This window comes from Serinus canaria, chromosome 2 (genome assembly GCF_022539315.1).
Source record: "Serinus canaria isolate serCan28SL12 chromosome 2, serCan2020, whole genome shotgun sequence".
In the NCBI taxonomy this organism is placed as follows: Eukaryota; Metazoa; Chordata; class Aves; order Passeriformes; family Fringillidae; genus Serinus; species Serinus canaria.
The window spans coordinates 45,907,855-45,927,581 of record NC_066315.1 but is presented as its reverse complement, the minus strand read 5'-3'; the positions used below and the strand labels follow the sequence as shown (position 1 = coordinate 45,927,581).

The 19,727-nt window shown below is 41.0% G+C and overlaps 1 protein-coding gene across 1 annotated transcript in view; it reads right to left on the bottom strand.

The window, feature by feature from the left end:
- Positions 1–18,889, bottom strand: part of AVL9 (AVL9 cell migration associated) — a 41,788-nt gene extending 22,899 nt beyond the window's left edge. Inside the window, exons 1-3 of the mRNA XM_009086221.4 lie at positions 18,702–18,889; positions 2,944–3,064; positions 761–846 (exon numbers count right to left, since the gene is read on the bottom strand). Coding sequence (XP_009084469.2) covers positions 761–846; positions 2,944–3,064; positions 18,702–18,767 — 273 coding nt within the window. The 5' untranslated portion in view covers positions 18,768–18,889. The remainder of the gene's footprint in view (positions 1–760; positions 847–2,943; positions 3,065–18,701) is intronic.
- Between the last annotated feature and the right edge of the window lie 838 nt (positions 18,890–19,727).

The window sequence follows — 19,727 nt, the reverse complement described above, 5'->3', positions numbered from 1 at the left end:
AAATAGAGTACAGAAACAAGTCATATATTCAGAGGGTGAATCAAACCCACGTGACATTCCAGATTATTGGCAATTCACTGAAAAAAGATGTAATTTAAAAAGAAATTTGTAATAGCTTCTCAGTTCTAAGTGCAGAGATCATACTGACATTACTCTTTTTGAAAACATGGAACGATTTGAATGGATCAAATACTTAATTTTCTCAGTGTGATCATGTGCTCATGCTCTCCTCAATTTTTCAGTTTTACTGCTAAAGACTGGTATCACTAAGCAGCTACCATGAATGGGAAGATTCCAGTCTACTCTGCAAGTGTACATTTGGCAATGGGAGCAGGTGAAGAGAAACATCCCAAAACTTTGCATGGCCAGATCCCAGGAAGTACTCAATTTATCTATGGGGAGATATGTAACGTTTTTCCACCCAAAAGGCCTACTGCCTGAAAACTTAATTTTGCCACTTGACAGACTGTCAGCTGAGTTTTGCTGCTTTGTGCTGATGGCTAGATTGGCTCCCAAGAAACCAACAGTATTTTTCAACTGCCTCAAATATTTCAGATCACAATACATCTGCTGATGTATGGGAAAGAATACTTCTCAAGTTCTGGAGCTACAAACTGTGAGCACTTTTCACAGACTCTTAATGTAACACAGACATGCAGTTTTTGTCTGTTGGTGTAATGCAAGCCACTGAACTGTAGGTTTGTTAATGCATCAAGCCAATTATTCATTAATATAATTAATTCCCAACTTGGAAGGTTACCTTTGCTTCAATCTGCCGATAGCAAGAGACGCCATACACCGTGGTTCGATCCCCGCACCTTGGAGGCAGGTGGAAAAACACAGTATCTAGAAAAAAAGACAAGACTATTTAGTCATTCACTAACAAGAGTTCAGTATATTTATTTTCAGCATCCCTTAAAGGTTTACTGCAGAAAGTACTGGCAGACACTTTCTTTTCTAAAAAAACAAAAAAAAAAAAAAAAAAAAAAAAAAAAAAAAAAAAAAAAAAAAAAAAAAAAGAACAAATTACCTAATTACCTATAAACTTATGTCTGGAACCATATTAGTTTTCACACTGCAAGATAATTTGTGGAAGAATCTCCAGGTGTGCAGGACAGCTTCATGTTTAGCTAGCATGAAGCCAACACTGCTTTTCAGAAGCAGCTACTGACAGCAGAGAAGCACCACTGAAAGCTACAGGCATGCTGTTTACCCAGTTCAGAACAAAGGAGCAAAGGCAAGGCACTGTGAGTCAGAGTGTACAGTTCAGAGTGTGATGCCATTAAGAAGGCAAACAGAGTCAAGATAGGAAAAAAAATCTCAAACAGCAAGGAGGATACACACAGTTGAAAGGTTAGAGCAGCTCCTACCTCTGCCAAGGTAGATATCTGCACCACCACCAGCACTGTACTACCAAAAAGAATTTATGAAACCTGGTCTTACAGAAAATAATTAGTGTCTCTGTGCAAGTGCAAAATGAAACAGAAAAGTATCTGTAAAATATGACAAGAGGAAGGCTTGAGATATACACACACACACATATACACACACACCTGCTGCTACTGCAAAAAAGTTGTTAAATCCTAAGCAGTTGTCCTTTCCTTTCAAAATAAAAGTGATTTTTTTTTTGAAACCAACTATTAATTTTTTGTTCACTTGGTAGTAAGGAATTCAACAGGAGAGACAATCCCACGTGCATTATGACCAACAGAGAAGGGGACTTCTTATAACAAAGCTTACTACCTTGATCAAGTTTATATTCTGGAGATCACCTAGGGTTTTAGAAAGCCTGTATGATGATTTCCTGTACCAAGTCATCCTCTTTGCACAAATGCAACTATCCATAGGAATTAGTTTAAAACTCAAAAACCAGATATCTAATAAAGTTATAGTAAATGAAATACAATTATTATCAGAAAATCTATTTGCCTGGTTCAAGTTCATGTGTATTCTTGCCTACAAAACACAAGGATATATATTTCCCCTTTGCTGCCAACTCTTTTTTGTCCTTACCAAAAAATAAACATTTATATTCTTCTAGCACAGCAATAAATATGCTCAAAGTTGAGTATTAACTGGAATGGTACTGACACAAAAGAGAGCAGGTAAATGCAGCTGCATGTGATTTTCCTAGCTTTGAATGTAGTCTACTTCTTGTATTTAGCAATGCAGAAATTCAGCAAAAATCGTGGCCCAGAGCAGTCAGAGACACTCTTATTGCTGCTAGGAAAGCAACTATTTTGATAAACTTCCTTTGTTTCCAAATCTCCAAAAGATCTCCAAAAAGCTAGACAATAAGGAAGCTAAGTATATTAAGTTAAAAAACTAAACAAATTAAAAGTAGTATTAAAGGGTTTCTGTGATTTTGCTGTTTCAAGTGACTTCCTTATCTGCTCTGCAAAAAAAAAAAAGATGAAACAACTGGATGCAAATATAAATGTCAGGGGTTAATAGAACTGCTAATAAAGGAATAAATGCAATACTTAAAAAATTACAAGTGCCACAAACTTGGCAGTGACTATATGGCAAATGGATATTTCTATCTTTATTCTGCCAAAAAAAAACCCTTTTAAAGCTCACACCATCATACTGACATGGATTTCTATTACTTCTAGTTCATTTTAAAGCATCTCTAAATTATGGAGGTGAGTTTATTCACCCTTCAAAGAACTCCTGAGAAAGCCAGAAGCCTTGCTTTGTGCTAGAACTGTGCAAAATCAATATGTAACCCTGAAGTTTTTACTAACATCTGAATTCTGGATGTAGGAGATACACCTTTACTTTCACCTAAAGGAACATATCATTGCCGATGTGTTTTGCAACTTCAAGAAAAAGTGCAGTAAGTATAATAGTAAAAGGAATCACTGGTCAGCCCTTCAGACATCAGGTTTTTTCCCTGGGCTGCAGTAGAAGTACACACAGTTTTTCTCTCTCATTTCTCACCTTCCTGATAGTTGTGGGCGCCATCTGGTAAGGCAAGAAATGGCAAGTACTTCCATTCCTCTGGTAAACTGTGGCTGTCATGTCCTTCTCCCGGTTTTAGGGGAGGATAGGAAAATTCAACCTAAACAAACAAATGAAAACAAAGGGGAGAAAAAGAGAGAATACATTACAGTTACCATACAAGCAGGCCTCTATGATTCAGCCTAGCACTTTTTTCCTACCAATATTATGGGAAATAAATGGTTTTCCTCCAATTAGCATTGCTTATCTCTTCCTTTAATGCACCCATAGACTGACTTGTGTGGTTTAACTAACAGGCCTTGGGCAGATTTGGCTTTTAGGGCCTAATTCCTTTCCCTCAAGAGAAATGAAAAAAGATCTTCAAGCAGAAAGCAGCACCCAAGAGCTGAATATCTTCTTCCCTGTGTGCACAGAGCCAGCAGCACATTGCCACACCTGCAGCATCAGCAGGGGTCATTGCTGGGGCACACATATCCTGAAAGCAATTTGATTTCTGAGCCCTTCAGGTGCTCATGACTGGGTAATGCTAACACATGCAGACCTCTTTTACCCTGCAACACATTGAATCATCCCAGAAACCATACTAACAGCAAAACACTGCTTTATATATTTTTATGTCTCTGACTGCAACACTCGCTACACAATGGCCAAAGGTATCTCCTTTTCCTTTCACTAAGAAATCCTGCTTTTCAATTTTGCCTTTCATTTAATTGCCATTTTCCTCTTTTTCCTAGAAGTAGGGACAACCTTTCCATTTCTTGCATTACACAACACATGCACCACAGATCCCTACAATCAGCATCTTTTCAGTGCAATCTTCTTTTCCTATGGAGACCCCTCTGGGTTTCCAGCCACTTCCACCAACTCTTTTCTAGATGGCATTTGTTAATTCAGTGAACAAAAATCTAAAAGTAAAAGAAACTGTTTATTGATACTGCAACTTCTCTCCAAGGATATTTAGTTAGTGAACATAACTAGTGAGCTGTAAAATGTATGTACACATAGAAAAGAAAAAATCATGACAAAGCAAGCATATAAATAATCTTAGCATTTGATGGATAATAAAATAAAATAGTAATAATAATAAAAATAACATCAAAAGAAAAAACCTGTGAAAGATGAGAGTACCAAGGAAAAGTGAAATTCTTCACCTTAACACACGAGGTCACTGTCTACAACTGTTGCCAACTTGAAAAAAGGTACAAAGGACAAGAAAACACCAGGAGAAATCAGCCTTGCTTTTGCTGTATCAATGTCAAGTTTTCTTATTCCATGTTATGGTGGATAGACCCTGGCTGGACACCAGGAGCCAACCAGGGCTGCTCTATCACTTCCCTCCTTACCTGGGTAAGGGAGAGAAAATATAGTGAAAGGCTCATGAATCGAGCTAAGGGCAGGGAGGGCTCACTCACCAGTCACCGTCATGGGCAAAACAGACTTGGCTTGGGGAAATTAACTTTATACCAATAAAACAAAGTAAGATAGTAAGAAGTAAAACCAAATCTTGAAAATACTTTCTCCCCACCCTGAGGTGGGTTAATTCCTTCCTGGACTTAACTTTATTCCTGATTCTCTACCTCCTCTTCTAGCAGTGCAGGGGGATGGGAATGGTTCACAGTCAGTTCATCACATGTTGTCTCTGCTGCTGCCTCCTCCTCAGAGGGAGGAATCCTTCCTCTGCTCCAGCATGGGGGCCCTCCCCCAGCAGACTGCTCCAGGAACTTCTCCCAAGTGAGTTCTTGCCACAGGCTGCAGTTCTTCATGAACTGCTCACCAGTGTGGGTCCCTTCCTCAGAGTGCAGTCCTTCAGGAACAGATTCCAGTGCTGGTGCCCTGTGGGGTCCCAAGTCCTGCCAGGAGCTTGTTCCAGCACAGGCTTCCCACAGGGCCACAGCCTCCCTCAGGCTTCTGCCTGCTCTGCCATGGGGGTGTCTACAAGTGGATCCCGGCTCCTCCAGGGACTTCCCTGGGCTGCAGGAGGACAGCCTTGCCCTACTGTGGCCTTCATGACAGGCCACAGTGAAATCTCTGCTCCAGTGCCTGGAGCACCTCCAGCCCTTCCTGCTTTGCTAGCCTTGGAGTCTGCAGGACTGTTTCCCTCACATACTCACTCCTCTCTTCTCTGGATGCAATTTGCTTCTCTGCAGTAACTTTCCTTCTCAAACACAGGAAGTCAGAGGTGCTACCACCGCTCCTGATGGGCACTGACCAGCCCTGAGTCTCTCCTTGGCTCTGTCAGACATGGAGGAAGCTTCTGGCAGCCTCTCAGAGAAGTCATCCCTGTAACCTCCTGTAACTGTGAGGAATCCATAGAGTCTTTTAAACAAAATAGGTCTCTAATCAAAAAAAAAAAAAAAAAAAAAAAAAAAAAAAAAAAAAAAAAATAAAAATAAAAAGGAAGCATCTGACTTCTAAATGAGAGACAAACACTGGAATTAGCATCCATATAAGGAGCAGAGAAACTGTCTGCCATTTAGTACACACATACATCCTGAGAATTCCCTGCTATCCTTTTCAAGTCACAAATAAGAAAACTAAAATGGTAGATAAGAAAATTAAAATGGTAGAAACTTCACATAAATGTCTGCAGTATCATACCTCTTGCTGATGTTCAGATTCAAACTGGCTGGCTGAAAACACTGTTTACAAAATTATTATTAGAATCTTGCAAAAGTAACTTTAGCAATAAATATAGCACAGTTACTAAGTTTAAAACATAGATAGTCAAGAAGAATCTACACTAAGGTCCTGACTCAGGTATTTTATTTCATTGCATGGCCAACAGAGAGGGATTAAAATTCACCTCTGGAAGAGTTTCTTTCTAACAAATACAGAAGAAATCCTGAGTTCCTTAGGTTCCAGCAAATACCTTCAATGCATCATTCCTGACAGGGAAATACTTTAAATAAGGATTTAAGACATCATTGCTTCCAAGCACCTTCAGAATGACCACTGTATTTTTCACTGCAGCCAAATAATGAATTAGGAGACAAATTTAAAGGAAAGATGGGTAAGGTGAGTCAAGCTCCATGAAAAACACATATTCACTAAGGAACACTCCTTTTCAAAGTCCAGAATAAAGCTGAGAAATCTGTCTCCTGTGTTCTTTTTACAGTGTGAAATTTGATGAAGAACTACTTTGTTCTAGCTCACAATATGCTATCAACACCTCAGCTGCTATCAGATAATCCCAGCAACAGGGATTTCTCCAGGTTCTGCCAGTTCCAAATTCAATAAACTGTGCAGGCATTAATGACACTGATGACAATCTTGTTTTCTATTAGTTGTCTTCTTTCAAAACCCAGTTTTATTATAAATATCTGTTTGCATGTGTGTGTATAAGAGAGAAGATCACAAAACTCAGGCAAATCAAAACTAAAACTGCTTAAGTGGCATCAAATACTCTGTTTTACAGATACACTTTATGATAGTCCTGATTTACATTATGACATGCTATTATTTCTCCTCTTCCCCAAGAGGATCCATATAGGACATATCCTGCTTTCTAAGGAGGAATCATATTCATGTGGTTTAATAGAATTGCTGCTGGCCAAAGTACAAAAGCATGGAAGTAACAAAGAAACAGGAAAAGGGACAATCCAACAGTAAGAAGAGCATGCAGTGCCCTGGAGGACTTCTTTCCATCCCTCCTCCAACTTAACAGTTCCCAGAGATGAGAAAGTTTGACTTTTTGATATTAAAAAAGCAGTCACTGCAGGTGGGACTATGTCAGCTGAGTGTATGTCAAAAAGCAAGATCTCCAAGGCAGTTTTCCTAAGCATTCTGCAAAGTCAGAGAAAAGAAGACACCTGCAGTGTGATTCATCTGATCTGTTTCTTTTGACCATCTCTGAAGAGAGCTAGCTCTAACTTGCAGATGACTGACTTAATGCAGATGAAATTCACCCATCCTCTAGATGATCTGCTTGATTTTTCCAGTTCAATTTGCAGACTTGCATCAATTGAAGTTAGGAATCCTTTGCACAGAAAGAAACCATTATTTCAAAAACAAAGCATTATAAGAATATTGAGCAGCCTTAAAAAACTGGCTAAAACCTCACAGGTCTTGAAAATTATGAAACTGAGTAGCACACATGTATAGAGGTGGTAATAATGGGGTAAACAGAATTTCAGTTCTATCAGTTCTGAGTTTTCAAACAACTAGAGTCTCAGTAAAAACCTTTCCCAGCCTGTGTGTGCAAGTTACAGAGCAGTGCTCCTATGGAAGGCAACTTAAAAAGTTATTTTCTTATCATTTTCCACCTTAAACCCAAGACAAACCATGACAGGGGGAAGAGATGGGACTACTGAAGAGACCTGCCTCATACCTCTTTTCCACCCTCTTCACAGAATGAAGAAAGAGGAGCTCATTTTTTATTTAATATAACGGCTTGTTATGTAAATCCATCCATGCATGCATGTGCATGCATTACCATGCACTTAAATGTCCCTGTATGTCATTAATGTATGTATCCCTACAAAGATGCCTGCAAATAGGAGAAATAAAATGTTTTCATAAAGCCCAATAGTGAACAAATATATACACACAAGTTTTTAGAGCTGACTGCCAGAAAAAATTTTATTCCTCAGTTGAATCAAAGAAGACTCCTCAACAAGATGAAATTCAAATTCAAAGCTGAACTCCTGAGAGACTTCAAAATAAACTACATAAAACATGAACTAGTACATCCATGCATTTCTTACTCTTCCAAGTGTCAGGGATCTTTGTTCCAGCTGGATATATTGGTCATGCCTGTCAAGGGGTTTTGATGGCAATGCTTTTTGCCTGTTCAAACTGTCATGTTCTCTAAGCAGATGGGTCCTGATGGATTTCAGAACTAAAAACAATACAGAATATTGTCTTGAGGTTTAGGGGAGAAATAAATAACTGTGTTCTTCACTACACAGAACACTTCAACTCTTGTAAATTATCAAGATTTATTATTAAAATAAAATCTAGTTCATAAGAACTCCTTAAATGGAAGTGCAACTGAATTTCTGGAACTAACATTTTTTATTTTTCTGGAATTCTGCAGCATTAACTAACCTTTAAAATGCAGTTTGTATTGAATCTAACAGTTTGGATACAAAGCACCAATGAACACACAATTCTAGTGGGGGGAAAAAAAATCAAAGCAATCTGGTTTTGTTCCTTGTCTTTAAAGGTACTTCCTAGCCAGAATAAATTTACTACACATTCATTAGGTCACAATAAGAAAACATGACAGTAGACAAGGAAAAATGCATTTAAGTTTCTACATCTAGGAATTAACATGATAGTTCTTTAAGAAAAATGCATTGATAGTGTCTTCGACTAAATTGCAAGTACACAATCAGAAGAGAGGTTTATAAAAGACACTGATAAAAGAGGAATTTTCAAAAAATATGGGCATGTCCAGCTAAACTATTGCACTCAAACATTTGACAGGCAGTTGGCATTAACTTTATACTAGGTAAGGTTGTTCTCCTTATCTGTGAAAAGTGCTTAATTGTTAATCAAAGTAGAATCATCAGTGAGCACTAAACACTGACAATTTAAAATGTTCTAGCAAGTCAGTATAACCTTCCCATCCTGCCCACTTCATCTACTATCACATTTGAATTATAGTCACAATGTAAGTTCTCCTCTTTAGTATAACAGGTATTTTGGTAGATTTCTCTTCAGATAAGTTAAGAAAAAACATCTAGACCCAAGTAAGTTTTTGCATTGGTACAATGGAGAGATTATTTAATCTCAAAAAAATCTGAAATCTTTAGAATGACAGTGTTATATGAAAGACCCAGGATGCTTTCAGTAAGTTACAGATCCAATTTACAGGAAGCAGACCCATTCCATCCTCTAAACAATTGCGTTGATTTCTCCTGTTGCTTCAACTGCAACAAACAGGTAGGATAATTGCTTGAAATGAAGAAAAGGAGATCAGCAAAACCCACTAAAAACATTTTTATTTAAAAATTTTTTTCCTTTCATAAATCCTTACAACACATTTCAAGGATACCAGCCCTTCCTCTCTAAAAAGGAAAGGCAGAAGTATGCTAAATAGAGTATAACAACACAGCAGTAATCAAAAAACCCCAACAGATAAAAATTACACCTAAAATTTGACACCTCTTTATAAATAAGTCAGTATTTGTTCTTCACTCAAAGTAGGGATTTCTAAAATCAGTTTTTGCAATTTATTAGTCCTAGCATAGCCAGACCCAGAGAAGACCAGCACAGCAATGACCTTATCTGAATCACAATAACAACTGCAGCATGCAGCCAAATTAAAATCTAAGAGCATTGTCTGAGTTTCAGCACTAAGAACAATTTATTACTTAAATAACAACTGAATTTAAACGACAAACTTCCCCCACTTTTGCATGGCAGAACCAACAGACCAGGATCTGCAAGCTGAAGAGCCCATGCACATAACAATAATGCCTATGCAGTAATATAATGACCAGACTATATTAAATATATGTTATACATTTATATAAATATTAATATTTCTAACATCTATGTATAATACATTAATATATGCATACAAAAAATATCTATGAAAAATACATATAATACATACATACATAAATATATTTTAAAATACATTATATACAAAAGTAGCAACAGCAGAAGAAATCCCGGTATTACAAGGAGGCGGGGCACAGTTGTTTCTATCCTTTCAGCTCCTGAAACCAGTACTTCCATATATTTCTATATTGCTAAAGCCATAGAGTAGCCACTTAGATAAGTTCTAAGGCACCATTTGTAGGCACAATATCACCATTCAAGTTTGTTTCAAAAACTCTGACTAGGTTAGCAAAGCTCTGACTCTTACTAGGCCCTTAAAAGATTAAATACACTGACGCACCAAAACCTTTGTTTTCAATGCCATGCTAGCATGCATTCTAAACACTCTTTCCAATTATTTAACACTTTATTTCTACAGTCATAGAGTTTAAGCCCTATATCAATACTGTGCTTTGGATGTTTGGCTCTTGTTAGTCTCTTCAAAGAGAGAAGAAACTAAAAAAAAACAACCAAACAAAAAAACCCCAAAACACACACACACCTCCCAGCAACGGAACTTAATACTACTGCAACCATTCCGGCCCAGGCGACTTGCTAGGGAATTCCGTGCCATGAAGACAAGATTTATACATTACAGAAAGCAAGAACTCATATAAAATGAATTCTGGCAAGAGAGAGCAGCTTCCCTGATTAAACAAGCGACACCCCAATCTCTACCCCTAACAAAGATGTCTGTCCAACACAGCAGCCAGTGAAGACTGGAGTCAGCAGCAACCAATTGTTCACCCACAGATCGGCTCTTAATGCCCATCTTGGTGCCCACTGGCTCTTGATGAGCACACCCAGCCACAAGGACTGTGGCATTTCCCCTCCCCAGGGACAGCACTCCCACCTCACATCCGACTTAGGCACGCAGCCTTTCCTCAGCTCTGCTGTGCCGTGGCTCCAAACAGCAAGGAGCTGGCAACAAGTTGACAAATGCTACACTGAATCCACCTTCCCCTGGGAAAATGTGAGGACCAGGACATCAGGCACACTTCTAAGCACTTGGACTCGTGGATTTACAAATAGCATTGAGTGTCACTGACCCAGCACCTACTGATGAACCAAAGCAGTCCAAACGAGCCATCACTTGGCCTTAGGAGCCAACAAGCATTCAGGCTCTTTGCCACAGGACATTTGATAGGCCCAGAACTGCTCTTAGTGAATTTGCTCCTTCCTCACAAGTTTCAACATCAGAATGACTCCTGAGAGGCAGCAAATCTGGTTCACTACCACACATGAGGCTGAGAAGGTGCACAAACACAGTAACATAGTGAAGCACAGAACACACTCTCCTCTCAGTGACCCCAAGGAAGCAGGCAGCCAGCCCCGTGTCCTGCCCCTCAGCATGCTGGGGTGGCAAGGAACTTGCTTTCACATCTTGTACCCACAACTTTTTTTGCTTTTAGAAACAGCAGGCTGCCTAGGTGTATTAATTCAGCCCCTCATACAAGCTATAGGATGGATTACCAACATTAGGCACAGATCATCAATTCAGGTGATATCAGGACAGGGAACACAAAGGTGAGACCTGCAAGTTCCAATTCACTCCTGCTGGAGTGACCTCTGTTCAGTGATTTTACAGCTTTGAACCTCCCTCTATTCTACATGTACGTAAATTACATTACCTCTACTGGCTAAGAGCCCAAACCACTGTTTGAAAACATTCTGAACAGGGAAATGAAGGGGCAGCAGAAGTACAGAAATACAAGCTTTATTGACTTGGCATTCATTCACTTATTCAAGAGAAAGGCAGATTCCTGGCACAGGATATTTAAATAACTAGTCAGATGTTATGACACATATAAAGAACAGACAAATCATAAGATGAAAGTTAAGTATGATGACTATGGGAACCATTACATAACTGCAAATGGGTATTAAGGAACCTTCTCTCAACTTGGATATCAGGGCAACTATGGAAAAAATATCCAGTATGGAATACTTCACTTCCCTGGCAGCACTTCACAGAAGTGACTGCAGGATTATAAAAGTAAAAGGTTCTTTGAAAAACTAGACAAAGAAACAAAAGAAAGAAACAAACTAATCAACCATATCACCAAGTTTTTCTTGAACACTGAACACTAAGTATTATGTAAGTGGATTCAACAGCTATGCAAAAAATGGAACTCATCATTAACTCTACACAAGAGATCAGAATCGGCAGCATTGTTTACAGAAGTACATGTGAACCAGCAATTCATTGTGTATTTAAAATTATTAGCACCCCATGCCAATCAGAGGAGCCTTACAAATAAAATCTAAAAGCCTCTTTAAAAGTTACAAACTGTTGAGTATAAAATCCACATATTTTAGACAAAAGACTAATCTTTGATACTTGATGTATGCTATGATTAACTTTATTAGAAGATTTCATGCTCATAATGGTCCTTTAAAGTGCTTTAATATCATTAAAGCGGGGAACAAAACCAAAGGAATTCTGCTAATGTTTATAGGTTATCATCAATAGAAATAGAAACAAAGCACTTCAGCTTGATTCCAGCCTAGTTCCTTTTCAACCTATTTTTGTTTCTGTTGTTCCATTAACAAGATTGTTTAATCACTAGACAAGATTACCTATTGCATACCTGCATACTGTGCTCCCCTGAAACAAAGACACAGGGAATTTAAAGACAACAAAGCACACACTTCACTTGCATGTTTAAGAGCATCAAGCACATCTAAGAGAATCACAGCAACTACTGGAGTGACAAAGATCAAGAAGGAAAAAAAATAATTCTCCAGAAAAGCAGTTTTAGAAGAAAGGCAGCAAACAAAACAGGGACTAAGACAGGCTGGAAAGTTTTCCCCTGAAACTTCCCACCCATGGAATCTACAGAACAACTTCAATATTTCCCTCTTAAAAAAAAAAACGTGGTACAATCAAGAGTGCAGCAGACGTGGAAACGTAGGCAGTTGTAAGAGTTGATAAGAAGTGCAGACTGACCTTGCTCATTATTTAGACATCTCCTAATCCTCCAAAGTCAAGCCTAAGTTGCCAACATTTCTGCTTAAAAACACCTGCTTCCTAGGCACCAGGGAAAAAGGCCATGTCAGGTGCCCATTTCTGCAGATCACAACAAGCACCATCTTCCAGAGCTCAAGTATTTGAAGCTCTCACATTATGAAGATCACATACACAATTCAGGAAGAATTAAAGCACATTCTTCCCTCTCAAGTATTATATTCAGGTTCTTCTCTTAAGCTGGGTATCAGCTGTTTCATTCCTGATCTTAGGTTTCCTTTGCATGCCAGGAAGAAAACCTCTGGTCAGGCAAGAGGGGGGATTGGTCTTCAAGCACAGTCTACACAAAAACAGTCTCACACAGACAAGCTCTCAGACACTACTTTGGAGAAAGCGGGCATCACATTTACATAAAAAAGTTCAATATCTTGAAGATCCTTACAGCAAACTTCAGGATTCCATGGAAATTTGCCTTTTGGTATTTACAGTAATCCATTCCCATGTCTGTGGGAGTTTGAAAAGTCATCCTCCACAGAAGTACAGAGAAGTGGGTCAAGATACACTGCCGTTATTTCACAGATCAAAGATCTCAGGCAAACAAAACCGACCGGGAGCATGAGCATTCCAGGACACACAGAGCACTTCCTCACCTACCCTGCCACTCACAATTCAATTTTTTTCCCCACAACACAGTAAGAAATGCATATATTAAAGTGAGCCAAGAGTAAAGTGGAATAATTTTAAGCTCTTAAGAGGGTATATGAGACAATGCTCACCTGCTGCACAAGGTTGGCAGTGATGTGTTCGACTGCTCAGTTGAGCAAGTGCAGAAAAGCTGGGCCTTGCCCCAAATAAAGTGAGATTCTGTGCGGCCTCACTGCTGGTGACACAGTGCCCGAGTTCACTCAGATATGATTAGCTTAGAAGCCTTGCAGCATCAGGAGAAGGTAGAGATTGTTGTGGCAGGTCAGGCACTGCAGAAGCAAAAGGACCATGCACTTCCTCAGCAACAAGCCAGGGCGTTTACAGGGACTTGCGCCTAGCTCTCCTACCCACAAGTTTTTCCAGCTTTGCTGAAATGTTTCCATCCTCTTCTTTACAAGGACATCAGTTCTCATTTTAACTCTGCCTTCAAAATGAATTATTTCTAGAGTACTTGTGATATTTTAAGCCTTCCTACACCCTCAGAGACTATTCTCTCTCTGCTTCTCCATGTACATAAAGCTTGGAGACAGAGCTCAAGTGACGGTCACAGCACACATGATCACAACTGGAGAACTGCACCACAGGACTTTCAGTCTTCTACCATGACTATAAATCAAAGGTCTTTCCATTGTTGTATTTTCAACACAGCTTGCATCTTCTAGTTAAGGTCTGTTCAGGTTGCATTTTTGCTAAAGACTTTTATTACAAGGTAGGTAAGGACCTTCCACACTAGTAAATGCTTTCAAAAATTGAAGTGTTGTAAGGCAAATTATGTGCTTTATCACTCATTTGTAATGAGAGAAAGTCTTTCATGATTCAAAAAAAAAAAAAAATCTTTCCCCTTTTTTGCTCTGAAATCACTAGTCACTCACTACTACAGTTCCTCAAAACTACTGAGGAATTTGTTTTCAGCCACTCCAGTAGAAAGGTACAAATAGTCCTGAAGTCCAAGGCTTACCACCCTACACTGAAGCAGATGAACAGAACCTGCTGCAGTAGGTAACGAGCAGGGCAGCTACAGACACTCCAAAACACATCAGACCATTTCTGTGGCAGACTTCCCTTATTGTCACTTTGTGCCCCAATGCTTTTGTGCCTTGAGTCCTTCAGAGCCTGAGAAGTGTGTAGAACTCCTACTGCACCAAAACTGTGTGTTTTACATTTATGGGCAAGAGTTTGAGCAACTACATACAATGAAGCACTGCTTTTGCTGTTACATTTTCCTGAGGCAATTCCTCTTATCCATAGCAAAGAGGGATCATAAAAGGAATTTTTAATATTTGTCATTTAATTTCAGATGCATAAAAACCATGATTGAATGCACACTGCCCATGAGTTCTGCCCACTGTGGGACATTTACTATTTAATGACTCACTGAGGAAGGTTCCCATAATAAGTCAGCCAGCACGTACAAAGCCAAGAAACCTGTCACCATTCCTGCTTCCTGCCAATTGCCATTCCCTTCCTTAATGGGCCTGTTGAAAGTGTGTCAAATACTAGGTGGACCTAGTAGTTTGCAGCCAAGTTTCTCCTCCCATTCTCTGGACACTGCCATAACTACCTCTAATCCTTAGGAAAAAGAGACAGCAACCAGCACTGTTTGCATATCTCCTTGGATTCACAGCTTAACTCAGTAACTGAGGGGTACAAAGAAACAGCATGGCAATTTGCTTATGCAGACAAACAAAAGCCTGCAGGTTCTCCAAACATTTACCCCATACTTGCCAGAGAAAACTCCTCCCAGTGGGTTCACAGTTTTTACTGCTTTAGGTTTCAGACAACAAAAAGCCTTCCGGACAGGCAGTGGCAACTCCCAAGCTTTTAACAACTGTCTGGGTAACTGGATCCCCAGACTTAACAATGTACATTTGGAAAAAATCACTTTGTCTCTTATATTCCAGCAAAATGACCCACAGTTAAACAGTTACCCTTTGAAGAGAGCATGAGGAACAATTGTGGCACACATACTCCCAATCCAAAGACACACAGAGATTCTCTGACTCTCCTTCTATTTCAAAAACAAATGCATATGGACTGTTTTTCGAGTCTGTGAAAGAAAAAGATAATCCTATACATTTCCAAACTGCACATCAAAGCCTTTGCATGTTACACATTTCTTATCCTATAAGTTAACCAACAGGAAGAGCTGTACATTTCAAGTGATGAAGCTTCAGAAGCAAAGACAGCTAATGAAAGAACCTAGCATCAAGAAATCCATAGAAAATCCTAACTCCACATGCATTTACTAGTAAGACTATAGAGAAAAGAGGTGGGAACAGAAACTGAAAGGAGCCTTCTCAGGCAAACCAGGTGGATTCCTGTTAGGCAACCTAGCTCTACGAACTTTCAGTCTTAAGCTTTCCTAATTCACTCCGAGTGATGTCCATTTGAGCACTGCTGTAGACCTTTGCTTTTCTGCACGTCACAGTTTCAGACATGCAGTCTGCAGCACATGCTCAGACAGTTCCTATCCACTGGTTCTTGTGACAGCACTCATTTAGATTAAACATGTGGTTTTTCCTCCTCATTGTTAACTTTCCAACAGTTTCTTGGAATGCAACTACATGTAATGCAGGGTTTCAATAAATACTTCAAAAGCCATTATCAATACTTTAAAGGTCATTGAGAGCAGCCCTGTGGAAAAGGATTTGGGGATGACAGTTGACTGAAAACTCAACATGAGCCAGCAACGAGCGCTTTGCATATTGTAGCCCAGAAAGCCAACCACATCCTGGGCTGCATCCTAGGGAATGTGGCCAGCATGTCAAAAGACGTGATTCACCCTCACTAGTCCTCTTGTGCCTGTGTGTCTGTCCTCTGCAGCTGTCCACCTGGCAAACAGAACCTGTGAAACAACTACCTCAAAAGCAACCCACCAAAACAAGACTATTTTGGTCACCTCATTTCCCCATTTCAGCTTACCACAACTGCCTCTGCTTACCAGTTGTGAAGAGGCAGGAGAGGAAAAGGGAAGTATGTTCCCGTACTTACAGAGGTGAATGCAACCTCCAAATCTGCTCTGTTAGCCTAGCAAGGGAAGCTCTTCTACATTCTCCTTTAATACAGACTGCCCAGGGACTATCTCATCCAGTTCTGGAAGAGAGAATTCAAAACCCTTTCTCTGAAAAGTGGATCAGAATTTACAAGCATCGATAAACATATAATCACACAATAGGATTACATATATTGTCATTCTTGCCCTCAAATCACACTACTTTGGTGACTTAGCCTTGATCCCATGTGGTCTCACTTCTCTTCCAGACATTTCCTTGTGTCAATTCCCAAGCTTATACTTTTATTATTTATTCCCATTGCACAACTTCATAAGACACCCCATTTTTATCAATCCAGTATTCCTTATTGTCCAGCTCTTGCACAACTCTCCAGTTTTCCTTTGAAATACCGATTCCTCAAGTTTGCTTAACATAGTTCAATTTTATGGTGTAAACAATACCAGCACCACTTTCAATCTTGAGAAGCACTTCTTGCAAGTACCTTTCAAACCAATAGTTCTTCTGACTGAAATCTGTTTCTGCTTCCTCTCTTTCATGCTACTCTTTACCCAAGTACCAGCCCTTGGACTAATTCTCCCGTATCCCTGCCTTAAGAATAAGCGTGATCTCTTATCAAGTTCCCAGCAGATTAGAGCTACTCCATTTCTTTCACAGAGAAAGGAATTCAATCACTTATTCTTAAAAAAGATGCAGGTCAGTCAGGCATGATCTATCTTTAGCAAATGCACACAGGACCCAGTCTACTTAGTCTCACGTTGTTAATTAATTCTTTCCTTCACAAATTCTCTAGAGTCTTGCACACTACTGATGTCAAACTCATTAGGCTATAGCTGTGTCACTCCTCACCTCCAGCTCTTTTAGGAAACGTTCCCCACAGTTCAGTAAAAAATCTGCCAGGTCAGAAGTAGGATACATTTAAAATTAGATTTCTGTTTAGCTTTCCCTTAGGAAGCCTGGTTGTGGTTCTACTGACTGTCACTTTATTCCTGCAGTTCTCCTCCCTGTGACTCAGCTACCTTGTCCCCTTCCCAAACTGCCTGACTCTCCAGCTTCTCCAGGTCATTTCTTGAGATAAAGAAAACTTCAGTTCAGAGATATTCCGACCTAATTTTTGACAACATCTCAAAATGTACTTCTATAAACATTTTACTGGCAACAAAATAAAATTCAATGCTACTAATTTATACTTTGGAGGTTTGTTTGGGTTTTTTGTTCTTTTTTTTCCGTTGCACCAAAACCACTTAATGTGCAAGAAAATTAATACGCACTCCAGAACAACAGAAGAAACAAAAGCCTAGGTCTTTTCCAAGAGGCCAACAACAAGGAGAGGGCAAAAATATGCTCTTCCTCCTACAGCTATCCAACTAAGGCTCATTTTGTAACAGTGTTTGACAAGAAAGTGCCTGATAAATATCACAAACCTCACAATCCAGATGATCTAATTACTTCACAGGAACTGATCCTGTGAACATCCATATGTGAACAGCACCTAGACACCCCAAGGAGAAAGGATGTACTTGAAAACCATGCACATCTTTCAGAAATTGAGTTATTGCACCTTAGCCTCTGAGAAATTGTGCTTGGATTTTTTGCTAAAGCAATAATTTAATTTTCAGCTACCTGGTATGGAATGTGTTTATGTCAGATCAACCCCTGTACAACAATAGCCATCACGTTGATTATGTCTTGGCAATTTTTATAAATGCCACAAACTCACTATGGAAGAAGACCCACTGGAAATCCAACACTATGTCTATCTGCTCTTATCATAGCAAAGCAACTTTGTGGGCAGCCCAGCTGGGCAACCCCATCTCCTGCTTCAAGGGTTAAAAAAAATTAAAACAATCACAACATAAACCGGCTATGAAATACATGACATAAAATTCTTCTACCTTACAGGCCACATGAAGCAGTCAAGCATTTATGAAAGCGGGGAAGAGAAAGGCAAAGAAAACTTAAATCTAGGATAGCTTATTACCCTGGGGCTGTTTGGTACAAGATATACCTGAGCGCCCAGTGATGGGCCGGCAGGAATAGAGGAAGGTAGATTAAAACACCATTTGGAGTTTTTTCCTCAGGATTCTCTGTCTGAACGCATCAAGCACGCACGATTCGAAAGAGATACGGTGCCACGGTGTGCGCCGTGGCCCCTCACTCCCGGGAGCTCACCCCGCCGGCCCTCGCTCCGCCTCGCTCCCGGCGGAGCACCGAGGCGGGGCGGGAATGGAGGCAGCTCCATGACCACGAACTGCCCGCGGCGAGCCGAGTCACGGCCCAGCCAGGCATCCCCCTGCCAGGGGAGGCCGCGGCCAAGCGAGGCCTCGCCGGCTCCCAGCCCGTCCTTCACCGCCCCCTGAGCAGAGCGAAGCCCCCCGGCCCCGCGGGACGCGCCCCTCCGGCCAGCCGGGCAGGCGCCGCTGGGCGCGGGGGAGGGGACAGAGGGAGGGCCGGCAGGAAGCAAGAGCGGAGCGGAGAGGCGAGGGACACCCGCACCCCCTCACCTGGCAGCCCTTCTTGTGGTGGAAGCCCACCACCACGATGTGCAACACCGGGCCCCGCTTCTCCATGGAGCAGCCCGGCGATGGCCGCGCCGGAGGATGCCGCCGTGCCCGGGCTCTCGCTCCGCCTCCCGGGGTCCGGCGGGGACGCAGCCCCGGCCGCCTGCGCTTCCGCACCGCCCGGCCCGGGAGGGCGGGCACGGCCCTCAGCGCCGCCCTCCGCCCGCCCCTCCCCTCCCGGCGCGGGTCGCGGAGCTCAGGCTTAGTCGGGGTGGGAAAGATTTGTAGTGGCAGCCCAGAAAGAAGGTTGGGGCTCGTCTCACTGCAATTTAGTCGGGCTGGTTGCTGAAGGTTAAAACTGAGGAAAAAATCATGGTAAAGCTTCTTCCCTCAAGGGGCTAAACCTCCAAGAAGAGGAGGCTCTGGGGGCACCTCATCGCTCTCTAGGAGCACCTGAAGGGAGGCTGTGGCCACGTGGGGGCCGCTCTCTTCTACCGGGCCTGCAGTGAGAGGGTGAGAGAGAATGGCTTTAAGATCAGAGAGGGGAGATTCAGATTACATATTAGAAAAAACAATCAGTGTTAGTGTGGTCAGGCGTTGAAACAGGCTGCCCAGGGAGATGGTGGGGTCACCATCCCTGGGGTGTTTATGAGGCCTCTGGCTCTGGCTGATGTGGGTTAGGTGTTCCAGTGGCAGTGCTGGATGGACACATGGACTGGATGATCCTGAATGTCTCTTTCAACCTTGGTGATCATTCTGAGGTTCTATAAACATGTCTTAGCATACCCGAGAAAGAAGGCAGTTCAAAGATTTGTCTAAGACCACGGGCAAATTTAGTGTGAGAGAAAAAAAACCAAAAAAACTGTATCTTACTGCACAGTGCAGTAAGATACACCATGCCACCTCTTTAACACCTTTGTTGTGATTCAATTCTGACTGCTTGAATCAACAACATTTGGTAGAGGCTGTACTCTTAATAATTAAAATTCTCTGGGGAAATTGGAGGAAGATAATCTTTTTGAAAGAACT